At 36.5% G+C, this 19,092-nt stretch overlaps 1 protein-coding gene across 8 annotated transcripts in view; it reads right to left on the bottom strand.

Moving 5' to 3' along the window:
• TBC1D5 (TBC1 domain family member 5) overlaps nucleotides 1-19,092 on the bottom strand; it is a 564,199-nt gene that overhangs the window by 71,768 nt on the left and 473,339 nt on the right. For all 8 annotated transcript variants that reach the window (XM_059162522.1, XM_059162530.1, XM_059162525.1 and 5 more), the window contains one exon: nucleotides 17,743-17,828. In XM_059162522.1, coding sequence (XP_059018505.1) covers nucleotides 17,743-17,828 — 86 coding nt within the window. The remainder of the gene's footprint in view (nucleotides 1-17,742; nucleotides 17,829-19,092) is intronic.

Here is a 19,092-nt window from a genome sequence, read left to right as displayed (position 1 = left end):
GGGTAGTCACAGAAGGTAGCACATATGAATCAAAGTAGACAGCAGACTTCCCATAAGCCCTGATGTGTGGGTATTGGGCTACATTTAATCTGACTTTGAAAAATAAATGTGTCTGAGAGTCACAAAATAAAATTAGTAAGAGTTATATAGAATTGCCTACTACCTGAGAATTGCAATCCACCTTCATTACCCTGACCAGCCCTGGCTGTCCAAATCTTCCTTCTCTACTGCCCTGCTTTACCTTTAGTTTTTCTTATTTATTTGAAAGAGAGAAAGAGAGAGCACAAGCAGGGTCGGGGGGAGAGAATGGGGAGGGAGAAACAGAAACCCTGCTGAGAAGACAGCCTGATGCAGGGCTCTGTTCTAGGACCCCAAGATCATGACCTAAGCCAAAAGCAGACACTTAACTGATTGAGTCACCTAGGTAACCCCCCCCCCCCCATTCTACTTTTCTTGGTGGCACCTTGCATCATCTGACATGCTGCCTATTTTACTTGATTGGTTATTATTTGTCCATCTCCTCCAATCCCTGTTCAAACAAAAGTTTCACAAAGACAAGGATTGTCTCTCTGCTATATTGCCATTGCCTAGCATATAACAGATGTTTTATAAATATTTGTTAAAAGGCACCTACCTGTAGTCTAAGTTTTTCCACCTTTACCATAACGAGTCCTTGTTCCTAGCCATGGCCAGCTTCTCTATTTGTGGTCTGGATCCCATCCTCTGATCTTTCAAAATTGTTGCCCCTGCACTTCCCTCTCTTGAATCATCATGTTCTCCTTATGTGTCATTCCCATTAACATACAACCATGGTGTGTGTGTGTATGTGTGACTGTGAGCTTGTGCACGCACACATTTGCACACACCCGCTTGAACTTATCCTTGACCCCTTGAACCTCCTTTCTACTTACTGTTCCCACTTTTCCTCCTCCTCACAATGTATTTTTTCAAAAAGCCGTCTTACATGCTACTTCTGCTTCTTTGGTCCTAAGCCTACTACAATCTGGTTGTGGCCTCCTGGCCATTGTTCAGAAACCTCTCCTTCCCCATCCCTAATTATCTCTATGCTGCACAGCTGATAGGTCACTCTTATTTTATCCTGCCCTCAGTGGGGCAGCCCTCCGCTCACACTTCCTCACTTGGCTGCCATGGTTTGCCAGCATCTGTGTTCCAACTCTCCAGCAAACAGAGGACACCAAGTAAACATTTGTTAACGGAATAACTCCTGAATGACTTCCTCCCAGATGATTAATAATCTTGAAGTATCTCAGGGATATTATCTTGAAGACCAGTTACAATTATAAATTATTTTAGTTGAAGGAGGTAGTCCAATTCCAGGACAATACCAATGTTTGTATTTTTATTACCCCAATCATTAATAGAAGCTAATTTTCTCTCATTTTGCTTTTTTTTTTTTTTTCCAGATAAGTAGAAAAATGAAAATCAACTTTGAGGGATGCATTTACTTAATTGGAGTTAACTCGAATTTTACTATCATTTCCTTCTCTCAGATCTACCTGGCAGCTCTTATGTAGTAATTCTCCTACATTTTATATAACAGCTGTATCCTTGGCACTGCTAGATATAGCTTGAAGACAGAACTGATCCATAGTTCTATAATAAAAAGAACACTGTGCTTCTTCCTTTCATAAAGTTTTTCTATAATGGTACTAGCTAATATTATGGGCTAGGTATTGGAGACTTACATTACTTTAGAGATAGGACAAATCAAATTTAAAACCTGGAATTCAGCTTTATGAGGGAAAGATCTATTCATTTACAACTCAATGAAATGTGAAAAAAATCATTTTTCAAATGATTCTTTTTGCACCGGGTTTTATTTTTAAAGAATTTTAAATGCCCTTCCAAAAATTATTGAAAATAACATTTCTTAATGGAGATAAGGATATATAGTGATTATGCACCACTTACTTCCAGTTTCCAGCTGCTTCCTAATGAAGTACAGCATTCTCAATTTACAGACACTACAGCTTGCCACAGAGAAGACACTCAATCCACGTTTATTGAAAAAAGAAAGAATGAAATGAAAAGAACTCATAAATGGTGGATTAAGTAAGGCATTCACCTCTGGCACTGTATTCTCTATTCAGTGGCTTGCACACATTCCCATTTCTTGTGCATGGCAGTAGGAAGAAGAGCTATCATGACACTGAAGTTCTACTGCATTTTAGTTTTGCTTGTTTGCAAGTCAAAATTCATAATTCACAGATATGAAGAAGTTATAATGTTGTTACCCTTTTTTATAAGCAAAAATGTACTAGTCAAATTCCCACACTGCCAGTTGTAAAATTTATATGTTGATAAAAGTACTAAGAAACTGCTAGAGCATTATCAAGAGAATATGGTTAATGCATCTTCATTACTACTAATAACCGCAAAAAACATATAGATCAAGCTCATGCCGCGCAAGTTTTCATCCAAATAGCTCTTAAAAGGGGATGAACACTGTTTTCCTTTTTTGAATACTTTTTGTTTTCAACCAACTTTTCCCCTCATCCAATACCCACTGCTTCCAGAAGAACATTTTCTTTTCAAAACAACTATTGAAGGTGATGCTACATCTTTCAGATATAAACAGCTGTAAACCATAGACTTCTAGGTAAAGCACCGTATCCACAGTATGTTTGTTTTGCAGGATGACAATTTTTTGGCCAAAGGATCTTAAATATCAGTAGCAGCATTCTTTACAAGAAGTCCTTATCAATTTGCGATGATTATTACTGGCTGTGATGTACACTATTAAGTCATGTGTGTTAAATTGATGAAAATTAATGCAGTTGTCAGAGACTTGATGGACATCGAGTACTGGGTTGGACTAACAATGGAGTGCAATGTGTCAACAGTGTTGAAATAAATAGTAAGAGAACTCTGGAGTTAAGACATTAAGCAAATCTAATGAGTAACTGGTTTTGTATAATCAAATTCTTTTATTATTACTGTCTAATAAATACTATTATTAAATTAACAAAATAGTACCATATGGGAGGGACTGTTCTGAAATTGTTGTCAACACCCTACTGTTGGCACAAACTCATTTAGCAGGTTAAAAGAGTAACAATGGGGCATTTTTCTTAAGATTCAAGATTCCTTAAAACACCTGTATCAAAACCCAACCTGGCTTCACTGTTGGGCCCCTTTGGATCAGTTTCTAAAATTCTAAAAATGGGTGGCTCTTATTGCCTCTTCCTACCCACTTGAGCTCTGGTAGCCTGGCTTTCTAATGCATACTCTACTGAAAGAGCTTCTAGTGTTTCCAATGCCTTCTTAACTGCCAGAGTCATGGGCTGTTTTCATTCAACTTCTAAAATTTTTTTAAAGCTTAAAAAAAACAAAAACAAAAACAAAAAGCCCGAACTAAAATCATTATCACATGATCACCTCTGTAAAACTCTCCACAACAGTGGGGATTTTCCTTTCCTGTTATCCAAACTTTGGCACAATCCCAGGCTTTTTCTTTTCTATCTAAGGATTTATTTTTTAGGTCTGATATTAAGTGTCTGATATTTGTTTATCTCACTCCTTCTGTGATAAAATTTTGTTACATGCTTGTTTATATTTTTGTCAAAGAGTTTTCAATTTATCTGTACTTATTTTTCTCTATACTCTAATTTATATTTTCCTTGTTATTTCCTTTCTTGTGTTCCCCAAGGTTGAATGCTCGGTTTATTTGTTCATTCATCCACTCATTCACTTATTCATTCCCTCTCTTTCCCAAAATAAGAGTTTAAAGCTATATATTTGCCTCTGATTATAGCAATAGCATCAAAGTTTTCCCCACACATTTTCTAAATAGTCCATTGGCTCAATTATTACTTAGGTACATTTTAAAGTTTCAGATGGTTGGTTTTGTTTATGTTTAAATGTAACACCCACTTTGTTTTATTGAATAAAAACAGAAATATCAGAAGAATGGAAGTGGGGGAGAATGTTCTAATTTTTCAAAAGGATTGTAGCAACCACCAACTGGAAAACAGACTGGCTTATTCACATTTTTTTTACTAATTACTTAGAAATGGTTGTAGTTTATTATAAGTAGCCATATGGTTCACTAAAAACAAGTCATTCTAAGGCAACTTTATTTCTTATCTGAAGTATTAAAGTCTGTTAGATTTATCAAGTTATGTCAGTGCCAGTGGGATCTAATGGAGGATAAATGTGTGCTCAGTTATAGGTGGGGAGCTGTACCTCAGGTTTACTGCTGAATGTTCTAGCACCCACCAAGGACTTCTGGTGATGACAACTATCTTCACACTTGGTTCACAGACCTGCTCTGCTCACAGTCCATTTTTTAAGGTCATAATCTTCCTTTCATCAGTGAGCTGCACAGGTGGGGAAAGTTGCATAGCTATTCTCTGGACTAAGTTTCCTTATCTTTAAACAAAGAAGCTGAATTATATGATATTTTGGGTACCTCTTAGATAGAGAATTCTCTAATTTTGTGACTCGAGGAAAGGAAACATGCTCCTATTCAATTCGAGATACCCAATCTATCAGATAAAAGAATCAAAATTTAAAATACTCCCAACAGGCTAGCACAAGAAATGAATTAAGCAGATAAAATCTAACAAAGAGAAATAAAATCTTAGCACTTAGGTTAAACCTTTTTATAACTGTGCATTACACACAGAATAGAGAGGTGGATTAACATGAGTTCATATTAAAAAACAGACAGACTCCCAAACATTAGTGTCTTAGTTTGGTCTATAAGGCTAATACAAGCCCAGAGGAAAGCTGCTATAGAAAAGTAAGATTCTTAACTTGCACTAATACTAAATGAATGAACTTTTAGTTTCCAGTCTGGCATGTAAGAAGCTTGGAAGTTTCTGCTCTTTCCTAACAACCAGAAAAAAGTTGAACAAATTGAAAGAAAACAAAACAAAGCAAAAACAAATTTTTCTTAGATCCATAAGAGAAGTGAGGTCATAGGGCAAACTGCTGTCCCCAGATCAGACAGACTGGCAGATGACCACAGAGAATCAGGCTTGACTAGAGCAGATACCCACAGGAAGCAGAGCTGGAGTAGGGAAATGTGAAGTGCAACTGCCCAGTTATTAGGGGCTGAGAGTGAATCAGCTGGACAGATTAAAAACTCCAAGGGGCCTGGTCATACAGGGGGCCGCCCACACTTCTGATTTTTACTTCTTGGAGCTCTACCAGAGTGTCGTGGTGAAAATGAGAGAAAAACTGTGCGTACAACAGGTGGAATGGAAAGGAACCATTTTGAAATACACCTGAGTGTCCTGTTTTTCTTAACATTATCTGCCCTCAGGAGAAACTATGTAACCAAAGTCTAACCTGCTGAGGTTTTGTCAGAGCCTAACTGACCTGAGGGAAGGGAAACACCCAACCCCAAACCCCTCTAGCCACCCTGTCCCACCTAAGTTGAGGAGGGTGGATAAGAGGCGTGTGTGATGTTCATAGTATGAAGGTGCTGGCTCATGAAAGGTTGAGACCTATTCACGGGACTACACAATGCTTCCTCTCCTCACACACCTTATCCCTGTATCACTGTAAGTCTACTCACAGCAGTTCCTTTAACCCACTACATCATATCCAACTATCAGAAAAAAAAAAAATCACAAGACTTATTAAAGAAAATAAAAAGACACAGTTTGAAGCAACAGAGCAAGCATCAGAACCAGACTCAGATATAGCAGGGATGCTGGATTACCAGACTGGGAATTTAAAACAACTGTGATTAAAATGCGAGGGCTCTAATAGATAAGTAGACAGCATGCATGAACAGATGGGAAATGTAAGCAGAGAAAAGAAAGTTCTGAGAAAGAAAAAGAAAAGAAATAATGGAGATAAAAAGTACTGTATAACAGAAATGAAGAGTGTCTTTGCTAGGCTTATTAGCAGACAATCTACAGCTGAGGAAAGAGACTATCCAAACTTCTGAGGTTGAGGATTTTTTAACAGACATTCCCCAAACTGAAAAGCAAACACAAAAATGACAGAAAAATACTAGAACAGACTATCCAAGAATGGTGGGACAATTATAAAAGATGTAGCGTATGCATACTAGGACTACCAGAGGAGAAGAGGGAGAGAAAGTAATATTTGAAATAATTACAATTGAGAATCTCCCCAAATTAGTGCCAGACACCAAACCACACACCGAGAAAGCTCAGAGAACCCAGGCAGGGTAAGTGCCCCCCAAGTATACTTCATCATATCATTTTTAAACTTAAGGAAATCACAGATTAAGACATAAATCCTGGAAGAAACCAGAAGAAAAAAAAAATCTTACCTATGCAAGAGTAAAGATAACCACCTTCTTAGAAACCATGCATGCAAGAAGAAAGTGGAATATTTAAATATTCAGAGAAAAAACCCACCAACCTAGAATTCTGTACCCTGTGAAATTTCCCTTCAAAAGTAAATACGGTACCTGTATATAGAAAATATGTATCACTGTTAATAGTAAATAAACATATGACTAGAAATACTAGGTGAGAGCCTACATTACAGAAGCTAACTGTATAGCTACAGCAGACAGCGTTTGGTGAGGCATTAATTTCTGGCAGAATTGAGATGTGTGTTTATAAAGTGGAGTAGAATAGTGGGGAGTTTTTAAAACTATGCTGAAAGAGGAATGGCTTAAGAAAAGCTGGGAAACAAGTCTTACAATATCATGAGAGTTGCCATGGGGGAAAGCAGTCCTTTATGGCATGGCTTTAAAAAACAAAATGAGTGGGCCACCTGGGTGGCTCAGTCAGTTCAGCCTCTGCCTTCAGCTCATGTCATATCTCACAGTCCTGGAATTGAGCCCCACATCGGGGCTCCCTGCTCAGTGGGAGTCTTCTCCCTCTGCCTCTGCTGCTCTCCCTGCTTGTTTTCTCTCTCTCTGCGCGTCAAATAAACAAACAATAAATCTTAAAAAAACAAAACAAAACAAAAAGAGTTACAAGACTTACAGAAAACAGTTCAAAAAGAAATCCTTTCTAATGGTTTAACATGTTCTATTTAAAATAGTAAGTGCTCCAATTCTGGAACTGTATAAAAAGATGGGAAAATCACCCTCAGACACACAGGCATCCTCAGCCTCGCCCAGGTGAGAGACAGGCTTAGATGAAAGGCCCTTTCCAGCTCTAAGTGTTTATGACCTTCAGGTGCCAAAGGGCTTCTGCCATCACATTCATTAAACTGTTGAAATGACAGGGCAAAATGAGAGGCCTGAAGGAATGTTGACCGAACAAACTTAGGGGCCTGTTTGCCCTGCCTCTTTATCTCCACCTTTCATTTCTACCCTGTTCTCTTTGCCCCTCCTTCTTCCTCCATGTTTATCGTCCTTCTGTTTTCCTCTATTTTTCTTCCCACTCCCCTTTTTTGTATCATAGTCCCCTTTTCTTTCAGTTTCTCATTTCATTCTACCTATACTTTTTTTTTTTCCCACCATAAAACCATGGAACTTACTTTAAAATTATTTTCTTAAGTGTAAAGAGTAGTTGGAAAAAGTAATTATAAATACATGATTCAGTTTTTGGATAGAAACTATATTCCCTTTACCTCTCTGTTATTTTGCTAGAAATCTACATTATTGACCTACCCTCAATGGATTATCATTCATATTTATTTCTTTCATATTTATGGTCATTGATATTTTCTTTGGAAATTCAGAACAGTTGACGGGGTTGCAACATAGTAGTCTTCAAGATGATTCTAACACTTGAGCTAACATTTATGATATACTTCTGCTTAGAAATTCTGTGAGCCGAAGGCTTCAAGTTCTATCAAATGAATTGGTTTCAGCCTTTCCTAATTCTTTATCTTTAAAATTGAGAATAGCAAATTTGCTTCAGTGCAGACATCTATATGTAATTCTAAATGTTTGCCATATTGTGAGGTTTCTATTATCTTAGAAAACAAACTATCCACATCTCAAGAAACTCCAGGTTTCACAGATCTTTATTAAAACAAAATGATAAAAGTTCATTTGTTATTACTTATTCCTTAGGAGTCATAAGTAACATTTACTCCTTTCAGCTATAAAGGCTATGATTATTTTGCATGTGGCAGGTAAATATTTGTTAATGTGATATGAAGCAAAAGGAGTATAGTACTTGCTAGGGATAAAAAGGGTGGTATAATATGTGTTTGGATATAAGCTGAACTGTGGGGCCTACCTAAATGGGTCTGAACACAAGTCATAGTATTTGTTAAACTAGTACAAAAAATAATAAGGAATTACGTATTAGTTGCAGTGTATAAAAATCATTACACTTCCGAAGATTTACCTATAGAAATAAATATTGAGGTTTCTGTTCCTATAATTTTCAATTCTACCATTTTCAGCTAATTTACTTCCTGACCCAGAGTATCTGAAGGATATAAATTTCTCCCATCAGTAACCATGATTCACAATATCAAAGTCTTTAGAGGGTCAGGGATTCTCTAGCCTAGGGAAATGCATCAGAATGAAAGAGGATATAATTCTGAGATGCCCTCATGTTGGGGGGAGTTCTGTCCTCTTCACCTCTCTTCCCTCATTTTGAGAATCATTAAATATCTTCATAATTAAAATCACAAGCAGCTTTTGAGAGTTTGAGGCAGGATGAATGGGAGTCAGTAAAGATAAAGAAATGTGTGAGTTCATGAAAGAGTCCAAGGAAACACTTACACTAAAAAAAAAAAAAAAAAAAAAAAAACAGGCATAGAAGGGAATGGGTTAGATGCAGAAAAAATTTTTTTTTCTCTTAATCAAAAAAAATATATAAGACCTATATACGAAAAGCTATGAAACATTGAGCGATTTGGAAGACATAACTAAATGAGGTGATCCATGGTCATGGAGAAGAAAATTCAGTAATATTACAGTATAGGTTCTTTCCAAACTGATCTATAGATTCAATGTAATCCCAGGGATTTTTATCAAAATTGACAAGTTTATTCTAAAATTTATATGGGAATGCAAAGGCCTTAGAATAGCCAAAAGAATGAGGAAGAGTAAAGCTGGAGGACTCAGACTACTTAAAATCAAGACTTGCTATTAAAGTACATGAATAAGTGATGATGGTTATTAGACAAAGAATAGAACACACAGAAAGAGACATACATACATATGGTCAACTGACTTTCAACCAAGGATCCGGTTCAACTCACTTGGGAAAGGAAAGACTAAATAGATGGCACTGAACAGCTGGCTATCTACAAAGAAAAAGAAGGACCTAATCTCTACCTCACTCCAAACACAAAAATTAATTTGAGGTGGACCACAGATTTAATACAAATACTAGAACCACAGAGCTTTTAGAAAAATGCAGAATATCTTTGAGACTCTACAGTAAAGGCTTAACTTAGCAGGCCTGGGTTGCCGGAATCCCGCGCATTCCAAAGCTGTTTTGGACAGGCCCTTGACAGACAACTGGGATCTCCTCCAGCCCCTGGAAAGTCCTGCGTGGTAAGATTGTCTTCGTAGAGCTGGGGGCTTGGGCCACACCAAACAGTTCCTGCTTACACTGGATTTATGGTTAAAGTCTGTTTTTATTCAACCTGGGTCCTGTGCCACTCTATATCAGTCTGACCTCTGAGGGGACTGGTGACTGAGTAGCTAGTGTTAGTCACACTGTTCTTTTATGCCTACATGACTGACCCCTAATAAAAACCCTTTGGGGGATACCAAAGCTTGGGTGAGTTTCCCTAGCTGGCAACACTTACCATGCGTTGTAATACTTTGTTCCTGGGAGATTTAAGCACTGCACTGGGACAGGGCAATTGCAAACGTGTACCTGGTTTTTCCTAGACTCCAACCCTTTTTCTTTCCTGATTTTAATCTGCATCCTTTGGCAATAATACACTGTACCCATGAGTATAACAGCTTTCTGGAGTGCTACAAGTCCTTCTAGGGAGTCTGAAACTCAGGGAGGTCTTGGGGACCATCAAAAATGGAGACTTAAGGAAGGCAAAAGTTTCTTAGATAGGAAACAAAATGTACTAGCCATAAAAGAAGAAACTGATTCATAAAATTTACTGAAATAAAACTTTTCTGGTGATCAAAAGACATCATTAAGAAAATGAATAGACAAGCCACACACTGGGGAATAATATTTGCAGTACATATATCTGACAATATATAAAGAATTTCTACAATTAATAAAAATACAAATAGCCCATAAAATGGGTAAAAAACTTGAAACAAGAGCTTATAAAAGAAGATATACAAATCATTGATAAGTTATGAAAAGATGCTCAACATCACTAGTCACCAGAAAAATGCAAATTAACCACAATATGATACCATTTTCAAACCAACTGGGAATGAATAAAACAAAAAAGACTGATAATAGCAGATGTTGGCAAAGATGCACAACTACAGATATTATACAAGCATGCAAGCCACTAGAACCCTCATATATTCCTGATGGGAGTAGAAAAAGGTATAGTTACTTTTAAGGGTTTGGTAGTTTCTTATAAAGTTAAACACCTATCCTACAGAGCAACGAAATTTCTAAATATTTACCTATAAGAAAGAAAACCATATATCCATGAACAACAGCAGCAACGGCAAACAACAACATCTGAACACCTGTACAAGAATGCCCATAGCAGCCTTATTCCTAATACTCCGAATCTCGAGCTAACCCAGTATCTCTCAACAAGAGAATAAACGACTTGTAGTATATTTCTATAATGGAAAGTGACTCAATAATCCAAAGGAAGGAACTATCGCTACATGCAATACGGATGGGCTGTAAATGCGTCATGCTGAGTGAAAAAAGCTAGACGCCCAAGAGTGCACTCTGTGTGGTTCCATTTATGTGAAGCCCATGGAAAGGTAAAACCAACATTTGGTAATAGGAATCAGAAGGTTGCCTTGGGGTGAAAGGTTGCAACTGACTGTGAAGGGACCCCAGGGAACTCTCAGGTGAAAGAAATGTTTACATCAGGTATATCGTTTCTGATGGCGGTCACATGGAGATGCACAACTGCCAAAACTCATCAGGTGGAACATTTCCAGTCTGTGTTTGGGTAAAACAGGACATGTAAATTAAAAAAGAAAAGGAGAAAGATCTGTCTGCTCTGGACTAGGTAGGAGATAGTATTGCCAATTTGCCAAAATTGGTTGGGAATTAACAACCCTCTCTGATATAAGAGAGCACTTTCAGACATGGATGTGTTCACAGCACAAGGTATCTGAGCACACAAATATTGCAAAGTTACATTTAGACAGAAATCAGGGTCCTCTGAAATTCTCATTAGCCAATGAACTACTAATACTGGTAACCATGGACTTCTTGGGTTCACGGCTTGGGGAATATTATTAGCAATTATTTCTTTATGATTTTTTAGCAAGAAAATAGTTCTGAGCAATTGCAGTCATTATATAAGTAAATAGAATAAAGCCGAATTAAAAAAAAATTGTTGATCATATTAAATGGAAATTGTCCAGGGGAATTTTATAATGACTTTTAGGTATTCAAAACAGTATTTGTTTGTTCAGTTATTAAACTAAATATTTGCTAACCAGTATGAACAGTTCCAGGTACTGTGCTAGGAATGTGAAGATTCTAAGATGCAGATCCTGACATCGATGTGAGTTATTCTACAACTGAAGGTACGAAGCATTTACTTTATTAATATTTGAATTTGTTCTCTGTGCCAGATACTGAAGAAACAGCAGTGAATGAGGTAGATATGGTCCCTGTCCTCATGAAGCTCATCATATTCTAGGACAAGATTGATAGAAGGATCCTTGGGCTTCTTGGGACTCTGCACTTTCTCAGTACATTCTAGTTAGGCCAGGCCCAGAGAGGAGTCCTATGAAGGGCTGAGATCCTGCTCCCATGAAGAGATGCAGAATTATTAGCCACCAGGCATTCTGGGGTAAGAATGGATTGGATGCCATCACTCTCTCTAGGCATGGGAAGCCCAGCTGAAGAATATGGGATATATCTTAAGAGCTCAGGGTACTCTCCTTATTAGAATCTTCCTACCCTGGAGACTGGCTTCCTGTTAGATCTCATGCAAGGTTCCCGACAAGGGGCCTTCTGCAGAGGGCCTACCTACCAGGATTATAATTCTGGAATCTTTCATCATTGATATGAATTGTTTAAACTATGCTCTGACATGGCGGTGAAGGTCAGAGAAAAGCTGGAGTAGTTAGCACAGATAATGTTCCTGTTGATCAGGTGAGTCGAGAGATCAGGAACTGAGCTTGGTACCTTCGGTCTTTAAAATGTTGGTGAAACGAAATTGCTTCAGCAAGTTAAAAGGCTTTCAGTGTGGAGCCTGTGGAAAGGCACCGCTAGATAGAGTGACATGTGTTCTTGAGGCACTACTGCCATCTTGGGTGCCACCATTTCATCCCCTCTGCAGAGCAGAGAGAATTAAACATTTTGAGAAATCATGTTGTGTCATTTTCAAAACAGAAAATCCATGAACATTCTGGAATAAAGAAGGTATGTGATTCTACTCTTAATGTAAGCAACTGCAGTATTTAAAAACTATGAAATTCTGTTCCATGCCTACTCAACTGGGCATTTTAGTAGTTACAGATTCCTAAATAAATTGATAGGTCCTTCTGAAGGCTGGTCACAAATTAGATGTACTTATTTTTTTTTATAGCAGCAATTTCTGGTTATTTAAGGACAAAATTGGAACGAGATTTGAGTGTTAAATTGTCATTCTGAGCTTAAAAGTTGAATGAATAAGAAAATGTCAATTCCCATTTTTAAAAAGAAATTTGCAAGTAAGTAAAATCAGAGCACAGTGAATATTATCCACATACGTAATGGAAAATCTACCACTAAAATACCTAGGCACTTGCTTTTAAAGACTTAATTATAGCAATCCATGGTAAAGCAGAGACGAGAAATCAGGCTTCTTGATTTCTAGAGATATTCTTATCCATGAAATCACATGTCATCTTTGCATCCTCACCCCTTATTTGGATAAGCAACACAAATAGAAGTCCACTGCCATAGATAAAGCAGGTATTAGTTCCCTGCTTTCAGGTGTCTGCCTGTCTCCTATCTGTTTTCTATTTATTAATCACTTCTGGGGGTTCCTGCATGTGTACACCCCCCCCCCCCCCATCATTCCTACTTCCTCTCTTGCTGCTTCATGACAGCCCCAAGGCATTAACCCTTTAAGAGCCTCTAAAAAGCTAAGAAAGTAGTTGCAAGGTTACTTATGGCTGAATGGCTCAGCCAGATAAAAGTCTGATAAAAGACCCAGATAAGATTTTGGGTCTTAAATAAGGAAATGGGGACCTTGCCAGTGGTTTCTCAGCTACAGTCGTTTTTGATCATGGATAAGCAAACCTCCAGGGAATTATCTGGTGGTTAAAAAGAACTGGAAGAATTCTTTGGCAAGATTATCAAGTTTGGGGCACCTGGGTGGCTCAGTCGTTTAGGTATCTGCCTTCTGCTCAGGTCATGATCTGGGGTCCTGGGATAGAGCACCACAACAGGCTCCCTGCTCAGTGGGGAGTCTGCTTCTCCCTCTATACTTCCTTCCTGCTTGTGCTCTCCCTCTCAAATAAGTAAATAAAATCTTAAAAAAAAAAAAAAAAGATTATCAAGTTTGTCTTAAATTATACTTCAATTGGTGACTACTGGTATTCATGTACCTTCACCAGTGCTAGCTTACTCATTCATTCACTCACTCACTCATTCATTTATTCATTCATTCTAAATCACTTTCTTGAGGTATAACTGACATACAAACAGCTGTACATATTTAATGTGTACAACTTGATGAGTATGGAGATAAGTAAACACATGTAAAACCATCACCACCATCTATGCCATTAACATATCACCTCCAAGTTTTCACTCTCCCTCTTTACTATTATTGCTCATTGCTTTACTTTTTGTGTTAAAAACACTTAAAATAAGATCTACCCTCTTAGCAAATTTTTAACATATATTAATTAATTTATTATTACCTATGGGCACTATACAATAGATCTCTGGGACTAATTCATCTCTGGCTCATTTATTTTTAATTTTCTAATACGAAAGGTGAAAATGATACTTCATTGGTATTTTAATTTGCATTTCTATGACTAATTATGAGTTTGATTAGCCTTTTAAATGTTTATTTGCTGTTTGAAATTCTTTTAGTAGTGCCTACTATATTCTAGACACTATGTTAGGTGCTGGGGTATAGCAGTTAACAAGACAAAATGTACAGTTTACATTTCAGTGCAAGAAACAAACAATAAAAACAATAAAAAACCCCCAATCATTTTTTTTAACCATTTCAGGTAATAAGAATTGCTATAAAACACAAAAACGAAAACAATAACAAAGTAAAGAGACAGAGTAAAAGGGTCCATTATTTTAGATAGGGTAGTCAAAGAGAGGTTCTCTGAAGAGATGATATTTGAACACAGAGTAATGTGCCATGTGGATCCTTAAGGAAGAATCCAGGCTCAGAGCACAAAGCAAGCTCAAAGCTCCGGAAGTGGGAACATGTTTGTTTGCTTGAGGAATAGTAAGCAGGCCAGTATGGCTGGAGTTCAGTGAGAAAGAGGAAGAATGGTGGTAGCAAATGGGGTTGGAAAGACTGGAGGCCAGATCACGTAGGGCTTACCCTGCAGGTCATTAATGGAATGGTTCTGGGTAGTAGAGTGATAGGATCTGACTTACATATATCTGGCTGCTATGTGGAAAAGGTCTATAAAGAAGTGAGAAAGTAAAAAGACCAGTTAAGAGACTACACTAGTGACTTGGTATTGGGAGTATAGAGGGAAAGGTGATTTCTTTCAGGATATATTTTGAAGAGGATTTGCTGATGGTCTTGATGTGTGATGTAAGAGAGAACAATTCAAGGGCAATTCTAAGGTTTGATCAACTGGATTGGCTATTTACTGTAATAGCGAAACAAAGGGGAAAAACAGTTTGAGGAGGTACAATCAAGAGTCTAGTTTGGAAAGTATTCAAGATACATGTGAGACAACCCAGAGGAAATACTGAGTAAATAGTAGAACACAAGAATCTGGAGTTCAAAGGAAGAGGTCTTACTAAAGATGTAAATTAAGGACCCTTCAGTCATAAATGGTATTTAAAGCCATGAACCTGGACTGAGATCATCTAGGGAATGAGTACAGTGAAGAAAGGAATTCTGGGGGGTGTTCTAAAATTTATAAGCAGAAAACGAGGGTCCAACAGAGCATGGCATGAGATGGAATGACCAATGAGATAGGATCTCATGTTTCTTACTGAACTGCGTAAGATCTGTATACATTAATGATAGTAGTTTATCAGTTACTTACACTACATAAATTTCTCCAATTTTCCAACTGGAAAAAAATTGCTTTTTGAATCAGCTTATTTTATTTTTGACATATCTACTTAAAAATAGTTGTGTAGTAAAATGTACCATTCACTTCGTGATTTTTCCCACTCTTTTTAAGGTTAAAAAGTCTTCTAATAACCAGAGATCAGACAGACACCTGCATTTTATTTCTACTTTTGCTTGAGTGTACTTTGATTCAGTTGGAATTCGTTTTGGTGTATGATAATGTTACAAGTTGATATTCTTTCAAAAGATTTGTCAGGTTTCCCAACATCATTTACTAACTCTCTCACTGGTCTGTGATGTGCTCTTCACATATACCTTTCATTTGGTTCAATTCGGTTCAGTTCTTCACATATACCTTTCATTTGGTTCAGTCTGAAAGTACAACAGAGCTGGTGAAAAACCTTCCTTCCAATCATCACAATGATACTATGTATAAAAATTTCAAAGAGCATATAAGGAACTGCTAAAACAGAACCAACGTTTTGAGAAGAAAAATGCAAGGACGGAAGGCTAAGTAGAAGAAAGATAAAATATGAAGGGTAGAAAGGAAAGGGTATAACCCATTTCCTTTTTTGAAAAAAAAAAAAAAAGTAGACATTGAAAAATCTAAAAAGATAACATGTATACACATTTTTTTTGTTGAGTAACTTCCCCATGCCAGCCATTATCCTCAGTGCTCTCAAGTGGTAAGACAACGTGCCAGCTGTCAAAGGCTTAGATTTTGGTGGGAAAATTGGGGAGTCAGATGACACACATAAAGGAAGTCTGTAACTTTAGTGAGTAATGAGCACTATGAAAGTAAGACTAGGCAACGAGGTAGAGAGTGAGTAGAAGAGAAAAAAAACAAGAGGGAGGTCTGGGGGGCCTCTGTGAGGTGACCATTGGGTGAGCTCTAAATCATGCAGAAGAAAGAAAAGAGGGAAAGAAGGCTGCTCCAGGAACAGGGAAGAGCAAGTGCAAGCATAAGTTAAGAGAAGGGGACAGTGGAAGGAGTGAAGGTCACAGAGATAAAGAATGGACCGAGGAAGAACATGTCAACACTACAAGTAGACTTTGGAGGCATTTATGTTGGGGTGTGACAGACTCTGTTGTCAACTGAGAGTTATTTGGCTGTTACGTGAAAACTAAAATGGTGGTGGGGTTGGGGAGAGTAGCAAAGCAAAGAAGGGATTCTAGCTAGAAAGATCTCGTATAAAGAAAGTACCTAAAAATACTGTGTTCTTTTAAACATACTTAAACTAAATATTTGACATGATAGGGTAGAATAGAAATACAAGTGTCTACACTGTAAGATTCCTGAGGGCAGGAGTTTTGTCTGTTTGTTCACTCAGCGAAGAAAATCGTGCATGCAATAAAAATTTGTTCAATTAAATGAACAAAATGACTAAGGAGAAGATCCTTTCATTAGTGAAACAAGAATCTGATAAAATGAACAAACCGAAGAGCTTCAGAGAAGCCTCATTGGCCATAGAGCTGGTGTCACAACGACACAGCCCATAAAAATGTGATGGATTTCCATCAAGGATCGGTCACTTAAAAATAATATTACACTAAAACAGGGTTCAAGACACAAGGTTTAAATTTAGCCACTTTCTTGTAAACTTCTCACCCTCCAGACTATGAGTTTCTATGTGGCAAGAATTATGTCTTCTTTCTAACTCTCCAAGTAAGAGAAGAACACATAGAATGTGCGTACTCCATAAATGTATATTTAGGCTGCTGGAATCCTACTTAAGAAAAGCTAGCATACAGGCAAAATGCTTAAGGAAAAAAAATTCGGACAACTTGGCAGCATTTATCATTACTAACATTTTAGTCTTCCAGTGTAAACTTTGAAATTACATTCTAATTTGAGATGGTTCTGGTTTGACAAGTTAACTCTTGAGACATCTGAGTACAGTATTATGAAAGAACAAAACTGCTCATCAACCCCTTATGCCAATGTTAATTTCTTTTAAAAGTAGAATTTTAATGTTTTTTTATTCCTACAGTGACCCTTAAAGTTTCTATGTATATAATCACAAATGCACACACAAGATGCATTTATAAGCTTATTGTGTAGTTCTAAAGACAGTTGGGAAACCCAATTTTAATTTTGTTACTGAAATAATTTAAAAATATATTATAGAACTGCCTCTTTTCAATCAACAGCAAGGATCTAGAAAGACATTATACAAGTAGGCACAATTTATTCAGGTTTATTAGTGTTAGAAAGATGAAGCTGTTTAACTTCAAATTATAACAAATACTCTACTATTTTTCTTCTTACCACTGACAGCAATGTATACATTTTCTCATGCCTTAAAAAAAACTCAGATATTTTATTTAGTAGAGATGTCACTGCATGCATTAACCACCGATATGCTAAAATCTATAAATTTATTGTCAGCAAATGTGTAAAAATTCCTGACCATCTCAGAGAACATCTTTGTGGCTCATAACTTTCATCATTCAAGAAAGAGGACTTACCGGCTTTTATTCATGAGGTCTGCTCCACGTGCTTTGTAATAATCTAAATTTGGATGGAATTGGTAAGTCACTGGTCTTGGATTTCTCTATAGAAAAGAAAAATTTTAATGTAAAAAGCTATTTAAATTACACATTAACACATACAAGGACAAAAACAATTGTTTTTATATTCTTTCAGAAAAAATACATATAATAATGAAGTTCAATAATTAGTGTGCTTGGGTTTTGCTTTCATAGTTGAAGTTTTACCTTAAATGATTTTAGTCCTGATTAAACAATGAAATTATTTTTTATCTTTTACTTTTACCTGTCTCAAAGTTTACATATTTATTCCTGTCATTAGATTTTTTTCCCCAAGTACACTTAATACTACAGAGTGTTGTATTAGTTTCAGGTGTACAATATAATGATTCAACAATTCTATATTCTATATAAATTCACATTTCCAAGTGCTTAAGATAAGTGTATATTCTATATTCTATATAGAATATAGGACATAATTCTATATTCTATATAGAATATAGGATATAATTCTATATTCTATATAGAATATAGGATATAATTCTATATTCTATATAATTCTATAATATAATTCTATATTCTATATAAATTCACATTTCCAAGTGCTCAAGATAAGTGATTTATTTCTGATAATTTTGATTACTTTTAATATGACTTTCCAAAATACAGTAAAATCAAATTCTAACAAAACTGAAAAATTACACCAGATGTAACACAAGCACAGTCTACTCTTAAGGCCTGAGAGATACGAAGTGTTAAGAAAGCTGCGTTTTGGAAGGAGAGTAAAAATCCGTTGGTTTTGGATAACCAGAATGCCAAATATGCCCACTAGATGGCACACCGAGTCCTTCTCCAAAAATGAATCTGTTATTTTAGAATTGAGTAGTTCTTTTAAAAAGTTAGAAATTTCTATGTCATCTATTCTTATATACGAGTTTAATCAGTACCCACGTAGTGAAAATATTAGCAGGGTGCCATCAAATGCAAAAGCAAACTGACCAACGCACATAAAAACAGCAATATGATGGCCTTTCTTGCATTTGATACTTATTCATAAACATTGTAGAAATGTCCTGAGATCATGAGGTCAGGGTCTCTATCTAATATGTTATTATCACTTACTGTGTCTACTATTTAAATGTGTCAAGTGCCTCATAGGCAAATAAAAATTAAGCCAATTCTACTTCATAAAAGTATGTTAATACACAGCTTAAATGAATACATCTCTAAAAATGTTAAACTATATACATTTTTCATTAAAAAGTTTTACAAAACTTATAAATAAATGTGTTCCAGTGTTTACCTGAACTTATAATTCAAATTAATAAC

Source organism: Mustela lutreola, chromosome 2 (assembly GCF_030435805.1).
Source record: "Mustela lutreola isolate mMusLut2 chromosome 2, mMusLut2.pri, whole genome shotgun sequence".
NCBI classification, from domain to species: Eukaryota; Metazoa; Chordata; class Mammalia; order Carnivora; family Mustelidae; genus Mustela; species Mustela lutreola.
This window is presented reverse-complemented; position numbering and strand designations above follow the sequence as displayed.